Source organism: Microcebus murinus, chromosome 7 (assembly GCF_040939455.1).
Source record: "Microcebus murinus isolate Inina chromosome 7, M.murinus_Inina_mat1.0, whole genome shotgun sequence".
Classification (NCBI taxonomy): Eukaryota; Metazoa; Chordata; class Mammalia; order Primates; family Cheirogaleidae; genus Microcebus; species Microcebus murinus.
The window spans coordinates 60,376,847-60,396,874 of record NC_134110.1 but is presented as its reverse complement, the minus strand read 5'-3'; the positions used below and the strand labels follow the sequence as shown (position 1 = coordinate 60,396,874).

General features: G+C 35.2%; 1 protein-coding gene across 1 annotated transcript in view; it reads right to left on the bottom strand.

Annotated features, from left to right (window-relative positions):
• The window catches only part of UBR5 (ubiquitin protein ligase E3 component n-recognin 5), a 124,675-nt gene that overhangs the window by 10,342 nt on the left and 94,305 nt on the right, over positions 1-20,028 (bottom strand). The window contains exons 38-52 of the mRNA XM_012784323.3: positions 19,604-19,861; positions 18,755-19,023; positions 18,371-18,582; positions 15,122-15,352; positions 14,539-14,612; positions 13,109-13,281; positions 12,900-13,013; positions 11,672-11,892; positions 10,179-10,299; positions 9,993-10,091; positions 7,061-7,304; positions 5,429-5,540; positions 4,189-4,333; positions 3,117-3,247; positions 1,721-1,781 (exon numbers count right to left, since the gene is read on the bottom strand). Of these exons, the coding sequence (XP_012639777.1) occupies positions 1,721-1,781; positions 3,117-3,247; positions 4,189-4,333; positions 5,429-5,540; positions 7,061-7,304; positions 9,993-10,091; positions 10,179-10,299; positions 11,672-11,892; positions 12,900-13,013; positions 13,109-13,281; positions 14,539-14,612; positions 15,122-15,352; positions 18,371-18,582; positions 18,755-19,023; positions 19,604-19,861 (2,465 nt within the window). The remainder of the gene's footprint in view (positions 1-1,720; positions 1,782-3,116; positions 3,248-4,188; positions 4,334-5,428; positions 5,541-7,060; positions 7,305-9,992; positions 10,092-10,178; positions 10,300-11,671; positions 11,893-12,899; positions 13,014-13,108; positions 13,282-14,538; positions 14,613-15,121; positions 15,353-18,370; positions 18,583-18,754; positions 19,024-19,603; positions 19,862-20,028) is intronic.

Sequence of the window (20,028 nt, the reverse complement as noted above, 5' to 3'; positions counted from 1 at the left end):
ACCATTCTTTGACTGCTTTCAAGAATATTTCTTGGGCCAGGCGTGGTGGCTCATGCCTGTAATCATAGCACTATGGGAGGCCGAGGCAGGAGGAATGCTTGAGCCCAGGAGTTTGAGGTTGCTGTGAGCTAGGCTGATGCCATGGAGGCACTCTAGCCTAGGCAACAGAGCGAAACTCTGTCTCAAAAAAAAAAAAGAATATTTCTTTATTTTTGTTTTACCAAAATTTGTTTATAGTATATCTATCTGGATATTGTTTCTTTCAGTTTATCCTGTTTAGAGTTCACTGACCTTGAATCTATAAATCTGTGTCTTTTACCAAATTTAGGAAGTTTTCAGTCATTATTTCTTAAAATACTTTTTCTACAGCAATTCTTCTCTTCCTCCAAGTACTGCAATGACATGAATGTTAAATCTTTTGATACTGTCTCATGGGTCCCTGAAACTGTTCTTTTGTTTAAAACTTTTCTGTATCTCTTCTTCAGAAGAGATAACTTCTACCAATCTTCCCTCTGTCACCTTTTGTTCTGCTACTGACCCATCCAGTGAATTTTTTTCTTTCAGATATTGTACTAAAAACTTCCCTTGGGTCTCTATTAAAGTTTCTATTTCTCTCCTGAGAACCTCTATCTTTCCATTCATTAGTGTTCACCTTTATCTCACAGAATATGAGATAAAGTCTTTGATAATTTCAACATGTAAATCATCTCACAGTTACCAATCTACTGGTTTTCTGGTTCATTATATACTGAATAATTTTAGCATGTATCCTAGACATCTTGAATATTAAGTTGTGAAACTGTAGGTCTTATTAAATTGATATAGAGATCTTTATTGGGAAGGGGAGCCCTTAAGTAGGCTTATCAGCCTGATTAGGTTCAATCTGGAAGTCTCACCTACTGTGTACAGTTGTTTCAATGCCAATTCAGCTTTCAAAGCCTTTATTCTGCTATTTGGGCTGCCCTGCATATGCAACACTTGGGATAGTCTGACAGTTGGGCAGTGGTTTGGACTGTAGTTCAGTTCCCAAAGTCTTTGTTATCCTTCAACTAAGATAGAATAACAAGGATCAGCTTTACCCTCCTTGCCTGAAAAGATTCTATGTTAGTCATTTTTCAATTTTTGACTTCCCTCTCCAATCTGTGTGCTACTGTTTACTTTTCCGAATTTTAAGTTATTCCCTTTTTGCTTTGTGTCCAGAGTTTTTAGTTGTAATCAGCATAAGATAAGATTATACTGGGCTTGCTCCACTTAGCTGGCACTGCAAGTTCTTAGGTAGCTTAAGAATGAAATACATGCAATGAAATACATCATGCACTAAAAATCCTCCCTTATTACTATACCATGATATGTCATGTTTTTTCTGCATCGTTGGTACCAGCTGTTTTATGAGGAAAGAGTCCTATGATTCTCTGCTTCTCTCCTTCTCTGCTATTCATTACATCTCCAAATTAAAGCTTAATTCAGGCTATGCTGAAATGGAAGCAGCCAATGAGTGGGGTTACACTAAGCTCAGTCTAACCTAACCAATCTCACACTACTTGATTCTATACTTGACACCTATATACCTATCTTTGCTTCTCTCTTTACTATAATCATGCATTTTACATATGAAGATATGGTTTCTTCATAAATCCTGATTTCCTTTCCTTTATTTGAATTTCTTTACAATTTAAATTTTAAGTGCTTATTATTAGCATGCATACAAAATGCTTCTTACCTGTACCTTTTCTGAGGAGTCTAATAATCCAAGATCAAGGATACTATCAGCCCCATTTTCCCTAAAAACAAACAAAAAGCCTTTTACATTCCAGATAACTAGAACTTCAAGAGTTTAGTGTAAAGAACACATTGATTTAAATTTATAAGGATTTATAAATACATTTAAGTTTTGAAATCAATGCATATCTGGTGCACTTACTGGTGATAATGCAGTTCTAGGAGCAGAAAAGTCAATAATACACCTCTTTAAAAAACCACGAGATGCTATATATATGATTCAAGATAATGGAGTAAAAGCTACCTGATTTAAGATAAAATAAGTGCAGTCTTTCATACGGGTGCAGGACTTAAGCTCAGAGGGAGCACTACAGAACAGGAAAATGCTCAGAAAGCAATCACAATAGGAATCAAATCCTCTACTGAATTTACTGATTCTAGAATACTAGAATACAAAGGAAAAATTGTGTAAAAAATGAATAGTCCATTCACTAGCACAGTCTTTTTAAGGCTCTTATAATATTTGTATGACAAACCTTTTTAAGATTTTTTTATATCCATTGAGTAAACGTACATATACTCAACTTCCACATTTTTTCTTCATTAGTCTCCTTTGTATGGAGACTATAGTGTAATGAATATTTTATAAATAAAGATACATTTAGCTACAATTTCCCATTTTCCCTATGTATGGCGTCTTTTGGGACACCCTGTATATTACAGAATAGAAAGCAAATCTTGCATGAATTTTTAAGATAAATCAGGAAGCCTAAAAGAAATTCCATGTTTATGGCAAGAATAATTCAGGGCTATATCCTAAGAATCTTTGAAATTCTATGGCCCCTACCATAAGAATATTCTGATGGAGAATCTGAGATGTACATTTTTCAAATAATTTCTAAATATCAGGTACATAAAAGACTTTTGGAATCTAAGTGGCTACTAAAATGCTACCTTCCTAATAATACATGAGGAACTCCGCTGTTGCTCACTTATGGATTTTAAGTCACCATTAAAAAAAAACATTGAAATTCTTGTCTGGAGGCCGAGGCAGGAGGATCGCTTGAGGTCACAACCTAAGCAACAGTGAGACCTGTTTCTACTGAAAAATAGAAAAAGTTAGCCAGGCACATGACTGTAGTCCCAGCTACTCAGGAGGCTGAGGCAGGAGGATTGCTTGAACCTAAGAGTTTGAGGTTGCAGTGAGCTAGGCTGTCACCACTGCATTCTAGCAGGGGCAAAAAGTGAGACTCTGTTTCAAAATAATAGTAATAATAAAATGAAAAGTAAAGTCTTTATGCTTTATGGTATAAGTTTTAAGATATGATGGCACCCACATACTAAAAATGAAGTAACTGATGTTTCAACTGAAATGCCTTCCCAATTGTACACATTACCGTCCATGTGCAATAATGAGTTCCATGGCCTCATCCACTCTTGCTCTCAGAGAATCTTCACTTGCTAGAAGGAGAAGCAGCTGAGCTGGGGATAATTCTAATAGCATACCAGTGATTTTACTTGCAAATGCCTGTAAAAGATGAACAAATGTTACTTGCCTACACTCTGAAACCTCTAATCTAAATCTATAATCTTTTATTCAGAAAGAAAAAAAATAAAAGAACCTTAGATAACAAATACAAAAATGTCTGAACCAGTAAGGTCACTAGAATCTCAATTATAGAGAACACTGACAAGAAATGAGTAGTCCATTTACTAGCACAATCTTTTAAGGCTACTTATGATATTTGTATGACAAGCCTTTTTAAGGTTTTTATATCCATGAGTAAAATACATATACTCAGTTTCCATATTATTTTTTCTTCATCGCAGAGCCAGAAATATCTCTTTCATTTAGGTACTAAAAAATAAAGAGAGGGAGGAAACACTAAGGGAGGGAAAGGGAGAGAAAGATGCCTGTATTTAAGGCTGAGGATTTACTAAAGATATAATTGGTTTTCTGTTTTATTATTCTTCTGATATGAAATACGTGCATGTAGTTATATATTAAGACAAAAACCACTAGTTTCATATTATGAGAGAAACCTGATAGAACATTCAAAATAAAAATTTTCCTGCAATATTAATCACAATAAACTATTTGCAATGTGTTCTAGCTATGGCTTCCTAAGAGATAAAGTCTGCTTCAAAACTAATAACTTATGCAAATAAGGATACAAATAAATATAATGCACAACTAATTCTTTAGCATCCAAGGAACTTGCTGGGTAGAATAGGGACAATGTCTCAATCTAGGGTAGGTGGGGAAAAAAAAATTCAAGCTATACACAGTTACCCTCCAGCCAACACTGCTTATTTCCCTCCTACACTTCCTTTTTACTGCCCAGGTAAAAACAGTCCTTAACCTTGTGCCTTGCCAGTAGCTGACAAATTTTTGAAAATACCACCTTTAATTCAAATGCAAAAACATGCCACAGCCTGTTAACGGGTAGCTAAGTGCACGGTACATACTGGCTGCATTGCTTGTACGCGGGGATAAAGCCTCTCTCCAAGTGCCTGCCGATGTGCTGGCAGAGGATCAGGATCGTCGCTAGGATTTCCTTCAGAAGCTGGTCTGAAGGGTCTAGTGTCAATGGAAAGCTGTCTTCTAAAGTCTCTATAAGAGGTAGAAAGTCATGATTTCATTTCCTTGAATACATACAAAGTAAAACATCAGGACAACTAGTAACAAAGTTAGAAAACCAGAGCATTAGGTTGTTCAGTTATACCAAAAACATAAACATTATCTTGATTTTGTCACTTGAAAATTTATGTAACTTGTAATGTATGGTCTCTAAAAAATAATTTGATTCTAAGGGAGTAGGACGTTAAAATACCAAAAATCAAGAGTCCAGAAATTTATTCAAAAGTAACATGGAACTCCTCCTAATGAGGAAAATTTAAAGATTTAAATATAACAATTTGCCAGAATTAAGATTGTAAGATGACCTTAAGAGGGAATGATATAAAAGTTAAAAGGTTTCAAATAATTATGAATTCTTTTTTGAGACAGAGTCTTGCTCTGTTGTTCAGGCTAGAGTGCCGTGGTATCAGCCTAGATCACAGCAATCTCAAACTGGGCTCAAGCGATCTTCCTGTCTCAGCCGCCCGGGTAGCTGGGACTATAGGCATACACCACCACGCCTGGCTAAATTCTTTTTCTATTTTTAGCTGCCCAGCCAATTTCTTTGTATTTTTTAGTAGAGACATGATCTCGCTTTTGTTGAGGCTGGTCTCAAGCTCCTGACCTCAAGCGATACTCCCACCTCGGCCTCCCAAAGTGCTAGGATTATAGGAGTGAGCCACCACACCTGGCCACAATTAGGAACTTGGGTGGGATAAACAGAAGAGCAATATAATTTCAATTGCTTTTCTGGGTTTTTACAGCAGAACTTTTTATTAGTTAACAGACTATTCTTAGTTTCTACACATATAATCAAATAATAAAACTGCCATTTACTTAAAAAAAATAGTCCATAATTAAGACTCCTTATTCACAGACCTACCTCCAATTCATCCCCCAAAATAGTATTCAATAAAAGATACAGGTCAGGCATGGTGGCTAATGCCTATAGTTTGGGAAGACACGGCAGGAGAACTGCTTGAGGCCAAGAGTTCAAAACCAGCCTGGGCAACATAGTGAGACCCTGTTTCTACAAAAATAAATAAATTAATTAATTAAAAATAAATAAAGGACACAAAATTATCTTACCTATCCCGGTCTCTCCGAGAACCTGCTCGCAAGCCACTACTCCTCCTCATTTCCCTTTCTCTCTCCCTTTCCCGATCTCTCTCTCCTCTGTTCCTTAATCTCTGCATTAAACCTAGAAGAAAATATGAAATATACTTTGTTTAAATGAATGCAAATGCAACCACCTTAAATTTCTGTCTATGCAAAGAAATGAGACAAACATAAGATATGACCGCTGAAGATCATCTGTCCTTAGCATCCACATTAATGCCTCTCTCTCACTCTCCCTGTGGTTTTGAGAGTTATGGCAAATTATATAGAATGTACTTGGCATTAACAGATGTTCACTCAATATTTGTTAAATGAATTTTTCCCCTTGTTATGTCAAAGCACTGAAATAATACATAGCAACCAGTGCTATTATATTTTCACTGTAAATAACACTGAGATTTCTTACATGATTAGAGTCACTTAATTAACTTCTCTATTTTTAGTGTTTTGCACAAAAGCCTTATAGGCCACCAGAGTAGTATCTATTATTATTTTTAAATTCCTAAGTCCAAGCCAGAGTATCATTTCCTAAAAGTGGGCAGAAAAGATATTTCTGAAATGTTACAACTTCCCAGGTTTTGCATTCACATTTACTAATTTATGTTTATTATGAGACTATCTCAAATCGTGAAACTGATTAAAAGTTGGAGCACTCTCCCCATTTTTTCACCCTCAATCCTTTCTACAGTTCATTCAGCCTCCATGGTAGTGGATAAAACCCCAATGAGATATAGACATAGGTATAGCCTAGGTAAAACACAGGATTCTCTTAGTATGTAATCTCTATAAACTTTCTCTCAGTTACTATATCCATCTACCTACAAGTCTGACAATCTTGTGCCCCTATTTCCCCTATTTGATGTGAATTATCAATTATCTCCTAAGGCTTCTGTTTGTAATTTTCACAGATTTTTAAATTTGCTAACTGTAATCTTGAAAATTAGCCAAAAATCGGCAGAGCTGGGGGGGGGGGCGGTGGAGAATAAGAAAAAAGAAAATTAGCCAAGAATCCTAATCCCAAAATGTTGGTCCCTCAGTGAGGTAAATGAGTTTGCATCAGAATGTTAATTTTTTAAAAAGGAGGGGGAGGGGTGCTAAATTAAACAGTGAGCTTAGTGACATAGTTGATTTACATTTTGTTACAAGCTACCTACCTCACTGGGTACTGATATCGAACTTGCAAATCATACTTTGAATAGCACTGCTTTAGTGAATAACATTTTCTTCTCAAATACCTTTATGAATTAAATATTGGAGTAGAGGAAATGTTGTAATTTGTTCACTGAATTCCTACATCACCATATATCTTACAACCTCTCACCACCTCTAAACATGTAAAAACTGAGATGAGAAAGTAGTACAATCACAAACACTTATCAAAATAAATGTTGGGAAAACAGCAAATTGTTAAACTGTCAATGAAAGTAGTTTAAATTTAAGATTAAAGCATTAATCTATAATAAAATTATTTAGAAATATAAATATACATTTTTACATATACATACACATACCCATGAATTATCACTGTTGTTTTGATGCACAACAAAATAATTTTATGAGGCTTGTTATCTGTAGAGTACTCACTGTAGCGTACACACTTACTTGTGTGGGTGCCTTTGTTGGCATTTTGGATACAATCTAGATTTGGCAATTTTTCATTTGACAAAAATGCTTGTGCGATGGCTGTATAAAAACTTCGTGCTACACCACTGCCCTCTCCTGGTTCATCCTTAAATGTGACCTTTACTCTGTGTACAGCCATTGGTGTGGTAGCACATCTTCGGCCAAAGTGATTGTTAAGCTGCCTCATCGTCTGCTGAATGAGAAGATCTCGATCCCGATCAACCTATTAAAACACACCAAAAAGCAATAACTTTCAAATTCAATGTTGAAAACCACCTTGGTCTACGTAAGATCTGAAAATCTAATTTTAGCTTTTCTATGACAGTTTTAAAAACTACAAAATAATTTAGGTTCTCAGAAGCTTATACATTTCAGATATACATTGTAAAACACAAGATGTCTTGCATTAAATTAGGGCAGTGAAATTTAATTCACTTCTAACACCTTCTTTCAAAGGTCTACTGGAAAACAATAATTTATTCAATTTTAGAATGTACCATAATAAATTTCAAATGATCAAAGATGTAAAAAATTTTTTTTTTAAAGACAGCAAATGCTAGAAGAAAACATGGATGAATTCCTTGGTATTGGTATTGTTAGAATACTACAAGCACAGTGGGAGAAAAAAAGACAAACTGGGAAAAATTTGTACCTTCTATCACAGACAAAGATACATATTCATGAATGAGTGTTTGTATCACCTACAGATAAAGAACTTCTGGAATGTGAGAAAATAACTTACATGAAAAAAACTGGGCAAAATATATCAATATAGTTCACATAAAAAGAAATTTAACTATCCTAAATACATGAAATAATATTTAACTTTGCTCAAAGCAAGAGAAATTCAAATTCAAACTATACTGAGATACTATTTCTTACGTAGCAAAAATCTAAAAATTTGACAACAAATTGCTAGCAAGACTGTAGGGAATCAGACATTCTCATATTGATGGTGAAAATGTAAAAATATACAAGCTTATAGAGAAGTATTTGCCAGTGTCTGGTCAAATTTTATTCACATGCCCTTTGACCCAGCAATTCCATGTCTAGGAATCTATCTCAAAGATACACTAGCAAAAAAGAGAAACACACAAGAAGCTATTCATCACACTGCTATCTATAACTGCAAAAGACTGAAAATAAACCCAAATGACTAGTCAATAAGGGACTGGCTGAAAAAGCTGTGATAACCATAAAATACAGTACACTAAGCAGCTATAAAGGTAAAGTAGAACATTTCTCTCTATATAAAGCTATGGTTTTATCTCTGGGATTTACTGTTAACTGAGAAAAGCAAGGTGGAATAAAAAATGTATAGTATGCTTGGGAATGTGGGGGGAAGTAGGTAATGAATACACATACTTATATTTTTTAAAGAGGGGAGAAATGAATGTTTAAAAATGGTAAAAAAGACAAGAATGGAAATTGAAACTAGACTTCTCTGGATATACCTTCTTCTGTAGAGCTGACTTTGCAACATTATAGATATTTTACATTAATTACAAAATAAAACCCCAAAAGAGGAGAAAGCAATCCCTAAAAACTCAAAGCAAAATGAAACAAAATGTTCCTAATTTTAAGATGCTGGTAGCAAAACCACATACAGACGAATGATTTCAAATGACTTTAAAGCAAAGTAATTTGTGTATCTATCTCTAAGCAGGATGTGATCCAAGAACAAAAAGACCACCAACTAATTTTAAGCGATTTTCAATAACCATTTTTGTTGGTGGTAGGGTTGATGTTATAATTCTAAGACTGCTGTGTATACGCTGTAGGATAAAAGCAAGTGAGTAATTTTATAAGTGCTGTTAGAAAGTTGGATATTCAGTTTGGAAGAAAAGAGATAAAGACTTAAGATCTAGGAGACGAAAACAAAACAAACTTGTGGTCCTAAATCAAGTTTGAATTGGGAGTATCAGTATGAATTCATGGTGAGATTTTTTTTTTTTTTAAAGAAAGAGTATTTCCTAACTCTATCCATTAAAAAGGCCTAGATACTATGACCCATTAGCAATGTGCAACCCTAATGCCCAGGTTGTAATCTCAAAATACAATTTCTTATTAAAAGGAATTGGGGTTTCTTGAAGAAATGGCTAATTTAAGGTCTGTCACAAGAAATGCACAAGATGAGATGAGACATACCAGAAAGCAAGGAAGTTATCAAAGTTTATTGGGGTTGTGTTGAAAAGACTCAAGAGCCAAAATGGACTAACTTTCACTAGCCAAAGAAGAGACGATGTGAGCAACAATATGAATAATCTCAATGGAATGAAACACATCAAAAAATGTTTAAATGGCCAGGCGCTGTGGCTCACGCCTGTAATCCTAGCTCTTGGGAGGCCGAGGCGGGCGGATTGCTCAAGGTCAGGAGTTCGAAACCAGCCTGAGCAAGAGCGAGACCCCGTCTCTACTATAAATAGAAAGAAATTAATTGGCCAACTGATATATACATAAAAAATTAGCCGGGCATAGTGGCGCATGCCTGTAGTCCCAGCTACTCGGGAGGCTGAGGCAGAAGGATCACTGGAGCCCAGGAGTTTGAGGTTGCTGTGAGCTAGGCTGACGCCACGGCTCTCACTCTAGCCTGGACAACAAAGCGAGACTCTGTCTCAAAAAAAAAAAAAAAAAAAAAAATGTTTAAATCAATGTATGCATAATGATACGTTTTAAAAAAAAAAAACTAAAATAAAGAACTCATTGGTCATCTAGAGAGGATGCCAGAGATCACCTTTTGGGAACCAGAGAAAACTATTCTAAGTTTGGTGATTATCATTTCCTTATTTTCTTTAAATTTTTAATTATACATACATATCCCTGAGCAAGCGCTATTGTTATTCTTCATGTTTTAAAATTTATATAAATAGCATACTATATGTATAATATAAGAAAATTTAAATACCTTTACCTCTAGTGATAAATCTCTTGACTGCTGGTTTCTCAGTTTTTCCATTTCTCTACGGAATTTTGATTCTTTTACCTCAAAACCACCCAGTTCAGTTAGGATCTTAAAAAAAAAAAAACATTACAGAATTATTCCCTGAAATATGTTCATATCAGGTAGAACTGAATTTAAAGTGCACAAAATACATACTGATCCGGGTTCTGCTCCAACATCTTCCATGAATACCCTGCCAAACAGTTCTAAAGAAAGGCGCCAACGTCCTAGCAGCATATCATGGGAAATAACCATTCCCATAAAGCTACACTGTGGCCTGTAACAAATTAAAAGGGAGGGGGAAATAATTTAGCCAATTTTTAAAATTCACTGGTTTTGGTCAATGATAATATTTATTCATTTAATATTCTGAAGTCTTAAGTTCTTCAGTCCACATCCCCTCTAATAGAGAACTTTAGCTAATTGTTACCTGCAGAACTTCTTATTTTTACTCCTTTATTGATTCTATCATCTACATATGGATAAACCTCCAAGCTACTTCCTATCCCTATCTTTCATTGTAGCTCCACTCCTTAAAGTCCAATGTCCATCTCCATCTAGGTGATTCCCAGATCCCCCTCTAGTTCAAACTTTTTCAGTGAACCAGAATGTAAAATATATCCATGTCAATTCAAACTCAACATGGCTAAAACTTAATGTGGCCTCTTTGCTACAATGACATTTCATCCTGATTTTTCCAGTAGTACCATCTCCTTTCCTATTGCACAGACTTGAACCAAATTTTAATTTTTCTTCCCTCTGTTCCTACAGAGTGATCAAGTCTATTTTGAATTTCTCTTCTTGTTCCATGATTTCCTTTCCATACCCAAAGCCAATATTCTACCTCAGCACCTTTTCTCCCACTAACTGGAACAAATAACAGCTTTGTGACTGCTCTCCCTATGTCTAATTCTTCTCTCTAATCTGTTTCTACACATTTTAACTATTTCAGCTCAAGCCATATTGCCTCCAGGAAGCTTGGGCCATGGTAGTCCACAATTCTCCCTTCTTATACGGTTGCTAAATAACATGTATAGAACAGTGTATCTTGTTTCTGAAACTAGCTTAACTCCTAAGGAAAAAAAAAAAAAAATCTGATACCATGTAACCAAAAACCAGAGGATAAAGCAGAGTGTCAACAAATCATTTAGTGATTACCCATGCTCAGCATGGTATACAGTATATACCAGCAAATTTTAATGGGTAATCAAAGAAACTAACTCTCATAAGAGAAGTATGAACTTGGCAAAGGAGCCCAAATAAAGTGTGAGCCATAAATCTAAGTAGTTCTATTCCAATTATTCACATTTCCCCCTTAGCTGAGCTGCTGATAATAAGTCTGTAATTGGCAATTTGACATAGATATATACTTTAACTCAGTACTGAACTTTAAAAATACAAGGTTTAGAACTTCCTCAATAAAGTGGAAAGAATGCCCAACAATAACAAAATAGTCAATAAACCCCCAAATTCAGAAAATTCAACTTTAATATTTAAATATATGATAAACTAAGAAATCACAGACTATTATTTATATACAAATAAACTAACAAAATTATAAAATTTCTAAATAAAAACTCTTAAAAGAATTATAATAGCCATAAAATAATGCAATATTAGAAAACTACTCTCACTTAGTAAATAAATACCTGAAAGATGTAAGAGGTGGCCCTTCACTTTCAGTAAGTCCTATTTCTGCTAATAAACTACTTTTCAATTGTGCAGCAAGATCATGAGCAGATGGCCCTGGTTTTGAACTCTCAGCTTCTTCTGGCAGTGCATTCTGTTCTTCCCCTTCTTTTTTTTGCCGATTTTGCATGTTCATTACATTTTTCAGATTGGCAGCATAAGACATTTTAGTTGGTAGAACCTATGAATTTTTACATTTAAAAGTTACACATTAAGGGAAAAATTTTACTTTCAACTTAGTAATACAGAAATCATATGCAAGTTAAGTAATTAATTTTTCCTTTCTGGAGCTTCAATGGTCCCTTATCTATCTGATTCCCCTGGCTGACCACCAATCCTGGTGCATTCACCACAGCAACTTCAGAGAAATTTTAAAGGAATCTTTGTATTATCTGAGATACCTAAGTCTCTCATATATTTTCAGCATTGCATTCTCCTTTACCACTTAAGATAATTTTTAAAAATTCTCTTCAATTATATTTCTTCTACACCTTTTTTTTTTTAAAATGTTTTAACTACTTTTTCAGTGGAGAAATGGTATTTTAGGCTCCTAAATCAGATGTGTATCTGGAAACTAGATCTGCAACTTAACCAGTTGTGTGACAACAGACATTCCTACATGAAATTTACTTCGGGCCTCAATTTCTTATCCAGGAAATCAGGTAAATAATGCTTTTTACCTGACATGGTTATAAAGATTTAGACACCCCCATAATATGCCGAAATAAAAAATAAATAAAATAAATAAATAAATAAATAAAAAAGATTTAGACAGTGCTCAGGAGGCAGAATTAGTCAACAAATATTAGGTTTCAGTATTAATGCTACTTATTTATTTACATTCTTGATTCAAATTAATTCAGCAAGTCAAAGACAAGATATAAGCCAAGATTGTATATGCTTATATAAAATATATAAAAATTTAAATTTTCAGCAGCATATAACAATCAACTCTGTGAAACAGACAAAGCACATAATTAAGCTGCTATTTTATTGATGAAGTGATCTGTCAGAGCAAGTTAATGACAGTGCTGGAATTCCTTCTATTGTTTCATGAGGCAGGGATTTTTGACACTGCTATTATTTGGGGAAATATAATATTCTGAATTAATGCATTTCTAATGATCTGTATGCTGGCACAAGTGCTCATTAACAAATATGATATTGCAAAGACTTTTACTATCTTACCTCAAGGCAGTTTCTATCCACTGTAACCTCCATTAAGCATTTCCCACTACTGGCAGATGAAGAATAAAGACCCTGACTTGGACGGCCAAAAAGATCTTCCTTTCTAGCATTTGGCTGAAATTTTAACAGAAATATTCTAGTTACAATGAACTTTTAAAAGAAAATAAAGTCAATTAGAAAGAAACCTTAGACTAGTTTGTTTAATTCACCTGCAACAGATGTGGCTGATCAGCCAAGGGTATGGCTTCAGCCAGAGGCACTTCAAATGGATTTGGGGGTATACACCCAAGGAATGTCATGGAGTCTGAACGTCGGAAAAATGGATGATTTTGGCCAGCTTCTGCAGGAAGGGAGTCATCATCTTTATCATTCAAAGTAGCACCTAAGCATAAAAAAGTTAAAATGTTTTTTAAAAATTATTTAATTATCAGATTAGGGTAATAGAATATGTAATCTTCTCAATCCAGAATTCCTAATACCACTTTATAAAACTTTAATGCCACTCAAAAAAAGGTTAAGTCAAAATTTTTGATGTTTTTTAAGTAATTCAAAATATAATAGTTTAATATGGTAATAATGCTAAATTTTACATTATATGCAGATTTTGTATTACATGTTATCTTACAATAAAAATGCAAAATAAAAATTAGCAGTAACAAATATCGTGCCATTTTGTATTAGACAGAGGTTTCCCATATATCCTCCTCCCTCTCTCTCTCTCTTAAATCTGATTCAAACCAGAATACAACTAGATTCCTGAAGCATATTCAGGACCCAACTCAATGATGACTCCAAAAGGAGTAGATAATCAAGAGCTGAAATCTGAGCATTTGGCTACTTGTCAGTTTTGCTTTCTCTATAGTAAGAGAATCAGAAAGCAGTCTCAAGGCAATTCATACACCCCAATATGAAGTCAGCACACTATTCCCAACTCTCCTTAATGGAGAAGACTTCGGCAGTGCTTAATGTGCTGTAGAAATAATAGGGAACTCTGCCTGAGTTCTCAAAAAATTGCAGTTAGGTGTCTTTCCTATTCAGTAGGCCGAATAAAACTACTAGCTGATAATAAGAAACAGGAGAGTGGACTATTTAGTCCCACTTTAAAACCAAATTAAAATATTAATTGAAAACTACAAATAAACTGCAGAAGATCCCAAAATTTTGCTATTAAAAACTTTGGAGAAAATTCTGGAGTTTGGAATGTTTTTTCTTTTCCATACATTATTAAGAGTTTTGGAAATTAACATTGGTATTTCTCATTTTCTTGACTAAATCTATTTTGCATCAATATTAACATAGGTTTTGCTAAGATTTTGTTTAAATGTAATACCTATACACTTTACTTAAGACTAAAGGTAAACATAAAACTAAGGGAAATACAAAGAAGAGCTAGAGAGAAGATAAAGTAGGAAAAAATATTGGCTGTTGAAAAGTTCGTAAATTTCTTTACTTCATCCTTAGTTATGAAACGTGTAATATAAGAATGTATAAAGAAAAATGGGCAGAAAAGTAAGAAATGGGACATAGAGAAAAGAGAAATTCCCACCCAGACAGAAAATAATGAAGTTAAAAAGCTTGAAGGGGAAATACTGAGGCAGCCATTTCTCGAAGTAGATTAGCAGATTTTCTGTGCACTAACTTTGGTTGGTGTCATCATCATTTTCATGTTCTGAATCTTCATTATCAATACCCAGTTCCAAGAGTTCTCGTGTCCTTTGAAAAGACAAGTGAGCCATTTTACACCAAGTATTTGCGTAATGTGAACAGGAGCAAAGGCCAGGGGAACTTAAGCAAAGAACACGGAAAAGGTCACTAAAATATCTAACCAATTTCAAATACTGCGATAGAGATTTATAGACTCTTCTAGGAAATGGTACACTGATAATCCTAATAAACTACAATTACAAAGTGGGTTCAAAAGAAGCAAAAGGCTAATCACTTAACAAATGGTGAGTGCCTACACAAAACTCTAATAGAAAACATGATAAATAATCAGCCCAAACTATCTCAAGCATGAAGTTTAACTGGATTCTGAGGTTTCCCATTTTAAGTGAGGAGTAGCAACACAGAGTATGGGCAGACTCAAGCCCACTGTTCCACATAAAATGCTGTAGCACTATTTCTCTTCTGCAATGCTTCTTACTCCAAAATCTGACAATATATTAATGGAGACCACACCAAGCAAGCATTTCTTAAACCAACCTCATGGCAAGTATGGCTACCTTTTGCGTTCCAGTTGAGGTGTATCCAATGTTGTCTGCTGATTCATTGCTTTAATCCAATATATAAGTGCTTGAAAAACATAGGCCACATGCTTCAATGAACAAACATCCAAAACTGGAAGAACATCAGAATGCTCGTCATTATGAGACCGCATTAAAGAGAGAGCATAATTTAGGAAGTCTCCTCGAGCAGACATCATTCCCTGACGGGCACTAAGCAACGTGGCACGTCTGTATAGGAGCAAAAAGAAATGAAAATGTATGTAAGAACACAAATATGAAATTTACCATTATCATAAATATGCAAAATTAGAAGCTAAAAATATTCATAAGTAAAAAGTAATTAAACCCGTGACTCTGCTTTAGAAATATAACCATTGTGTATGATTTAGAGTCCTATACTTTTGTATAGAAAAGGAAGTCCAGTATCCTTTGAAATGGCAGAAGGAACTCCTTCCCCAAAGACAGCGATTCTCAAACTTCAGGGTTTATCAAAATCACCTGGAGGGCTTATTAAAACAGATAGCTGGCTCCACCTCTAGGTTAAGACCCGCAAGTTTGCATTTCTAAATAGCTCCCAGGTGAGGTTGATGCTGCTATTCTAAGGACTACGCTTTGAAAACCAGTGCTTTAAAAGGACACCAAAAGCACAGCCACAAAATAAAACAAACTTTATATAAAAATTAAAAACTTTTGTACTTCATAGGACACCATCAAAAAAGTGAAAAGGTATTCCAGAAAATGGGACAAAATCTTTGCAAATCATATATTTGATACAGGATTTGTATCAAGAATAAAGAACTCATATAACTCAGTTTGAAAGAAGACAAGCCAATTAAAAAATCGGCAAAGGATCTAAATACATACTTCTCCAAAAAAGATCTAGAAGTGGCCAATTAGCACATGAAAATAAGATCAACATCGTTAGCCATTAGAGAAATGCAAATCAAAACCACAATGAGGTCGGGCATAGTGGCTCATGCCTATAATCCAGCATTTTAGGAGGCAAGAGGATTGGGAGGATCACCTGAAGCCAGGAATTTGAGACCTGTGTGGGCAATATAGCAAGACCTTGAGACCCCATCTCTACAAAAATATTTTTTTAAAATTAGTCAGTCATAGTGGCACATGCCTGCCTCTAGTCCTAGCTACTTGGGAGGCTGAAGTGTGAGGACTGCTTGAGCCTAGGATTTTGAGGCTACAGTGAGTGATGACTGCCCCACTGGACTCCAACCTGGGCAACAGAGCCAGATCTCATCACTGGGGGAGATAAAAATAAAAAACACAATAAGATACTACATCACACCCACTATCATGACTACAAATAAAAAGACAGTATCTCCAGTGTCAGTGAAGATGTACAGAAATTAAAATTCTCATACACTGCTATTGGAAATGTTTTCCTCTTTGGAAAACAGTCTGGCAGTTCCTCAAAAAGTTAAGCATAGAGAGTTACCATATGACCCAGCAATTCCACAACCAGGTATTTTCCCAAGAGAACTGAAAAACATGTACCCACAAAAACTTATATATAAATGAAATGTTCATAGCAGCATTATGCCCAATAGTGGAAAGGTGGAAACAACTCAAAATGTCCCTCAACTGATTAATGAACACAACACACGATAGATATATCCATACAATGAAATATTAAAACAAGAGGAACATAGATTAACCTTAAAACCATTATGCTAGGTGAAAGAAGCCTGTCACAAAAGGCCACATACTGATTCCATTTACATGAACTATCCAGAATCATTTTAAAAATAAACTAATAGTTGCCTACAGAGGGGAGGTAGGAAAAAAATGGAGAATGTCTAGCTAATAGGTGTGAGGTTTCTTGTAGGAATGATGAAAATAGTCCAAAATTGATTGTGATAGCAATCAGCTCTGAAAAACTATGGAATTACACTTTAAGTGGGCAAATTATATAAAATGTGAATTGTATCTAAATAAAGCTGAGAGAAAGAGAGAGAAGGAACACTGCCACGAATCAAGATCCATTAACAGAACTCTGTGTTCTTTGAGGTAATGACTACAGCCTAATGAAGACAAGGCTTTTGTCTGTGCATCAGGCTTCCTAGGACAGGAAAGTTGCTGCCTCCCATCTCTTTATCTCTAGCCTAGATCTCTGCCAAGCATTCAACTTTGCATATTTGACATTTCCACCAATTTTTCCATAGTTCTCCCATGTTCAAATTCAAGTGTTTCCATTACACTCCTCTAGATTTTCCTCTTAATTTTCCTACTAGTTATTTAGAATCAGAGTTTAAATACTACAAATTCTGCCTTCTCCTCTGTCCTTCAACAAGGACTTAGATTCTATTTATATAATTTCAATAATTCTCTCCCCTTTCTTGGCCCTACTTTAGTAATTATTACGATGCAGATTTCAACTGCAGTATTCTTGTTAAGTTTTCAAGTAGTCTCCTAGACCCTGTCTTTCCTTACTTTATGATTTGCCCAAAGTAACAAGGTCATTTATCCTGAGCCAGAGTTAGAATCAAATCCTAGGGCTTTGACTTTAGGTACAAGAAACTTTCACTATGTGGCACTGTTGTTGCAATAATTTTCAATGCTTGGGCTAATTCCCAGTCCTAAAAAGGTCATTTTATAACTGAATAGAAAGAACATAATAAATACACAGATGTATATTTTAATTATGGTTCAAAAGACTAGGGGAGCTAGAAGAAAAGAAATATGAGTTGAGAAACCAAAGAGCAGCTTTGGTAATTAAACATACTTTCCCCTTCACAAGCACAAAGTACATTCATAATCAAGTATAGTCAAAAATAAGTCTTGCCATAAATATATATATGCCTTTCAAAGGGGAGGTGGGAGGCCTGGAGGATAATGAGACAAGGATATGCACCAACAACTTCAAAAGTAAAAGGCCATTTCATATCAGATTCCTATGGTATAAATGGGTTTGTTTTAAAAATAGTTTTGATTATAACTGACTTACTCTTCCTCAACTGTACAGCCATTTAGGAAGTAAAGCAAAGCATTTATTTCTTCCTTCACAATAATATTTTTATGTAATAGCAATCAAAAAGCTCTAGCCTTCTGGATATAAAGGCTTCATCTAAACACACAAGTATAGATGCTCCTGGACTTATTCATGGGATTATGGCCTCAAAAACTCAAATATTAAGTCAAAAATGTATTTAATACCCTGATAAATCCATCATAAAATCAAAAAATTGAACCATCTTAAGCCGAAGACTATATATATGAAGAATTTCATACCGTCTGCCTTCAAGGGTTCGTAAGCTAGCCTCTTCCCTCGCAGTCATCCTCTCTCTTCTCGCTGAATTCTGAGAAGCATGAAGAGGATGATTTGGATGTCCTGGATCACCAGCAGATGCTAATGCAGAACCATAACGTAATTGAGCTTCAGTAGAATCCATAATACTGACCATCCAGTTCCAAGTGGGAATAAGCTTTTCTTCTACATAGTTCTATGAAGACCAAACTAAAATAGTTAAAACTATCCAAATATAGCTAAATTCAGTATAGTAGTAGCATGTCAATATTTAAACATTTGTAACATTAATTCCCATTATACAAGAATGCTCATAACTGGCAGCCAAAAAATATATTAGAATGAGTAACTGTTCAATGATTTCATACCTGTAAATTTACTGCATCTTGGTAGGTCAATTTCACAGCTGCGGGAATCTGAGAGTATACTAGGTGATTATACTTAGGAATAAGGCCCATCAAGTCCGAGATTTGTCTAATGACAATGCTGTAAGCCCTGGCTAAACTGCTTGCAGATGTTAGGTAGCTGCTGGCATTGCTAGCTTCCAAAGCAGCTGCTGCAGCTGCAGCACTTGTACTGATGGTACCACTCCGGCGTAAGTTGGAAGGATCAATATAAATCAAACCCGCTGAACTTGCTATAAGGAAAAAACACAACCACAATGAACTAATGTCAGTTGCTAATAATGTTTTCTCTGACACTGTATGTACTTATGTAAATCTAAATGGTCAATTGCTAATATGTGGTAACTGAGCAGAAAACTTTTCCTAAACTGCACTAATTTGAGGAAGAGAGTGTTCAGGCAGGCAAGAATTGATATCATGTTCTAAACCAGGGCAATCTTGTCCCCTCCATTCCCTGCCACACCAAAATGGGACATTTTACAATGTCTGCAGACATTTTTGGTTATCAAAGCTTGAGGGAAGGAAGGGGAGGGAAAGGGGGAAGACAGGGGTGCTACTGGCATCTATTGAGTATATGCCAGGGATGCTGTTTAACATCTCATAATGCACAAGACAGCCCCCCACAAGTATCCAGCCAAAAGTAGCAATAAAGACTGAGAAACCCTGCTATCATCACATGTGCCTAATTTTTATATTTAAAACTCAACAAAGCAATGAGGAACTATCATAAAACTAAATTGTTCTATAGATGGACATGCATAATTTTTAAAGGCTATTTAAGTACTCTTAGGAATACCAAATTTTCAGACTTGCCTGCTGGTGTGGATGTGCTGGAAGGGGCTGTGCTGGATGCTCGCTGATGCTGGGTGTTGCGGACAGCCCACTGCATGGAACGGGGAGCTTGGGCAGCACCATTGGCGTGGGAGCTATTTGTGGTTCTTTCTAACGGTTCATCAAGCATAAAGGTCTCCTGTTCTATGTCATCACTCTGACTACTGCTGCTGTCAGAATCACTTGAGTCATTTGATTGAGAATCATCTTCAGAAAAGAAAGCTGGAACACTGCTTGCTCCTAAATTTTTTATTTTTAAAACCAAAAACATTGTGAATTTGTTAATAATTAAAATATATCCCCTGGTTAAGGAAAATATACATAATAAACAGAATGCCAGGTTGTAGTCAACAGTCTACAAAAGCCACCACTAAAATAGTTAATTAGAAAATAACTTTTTCAAATAA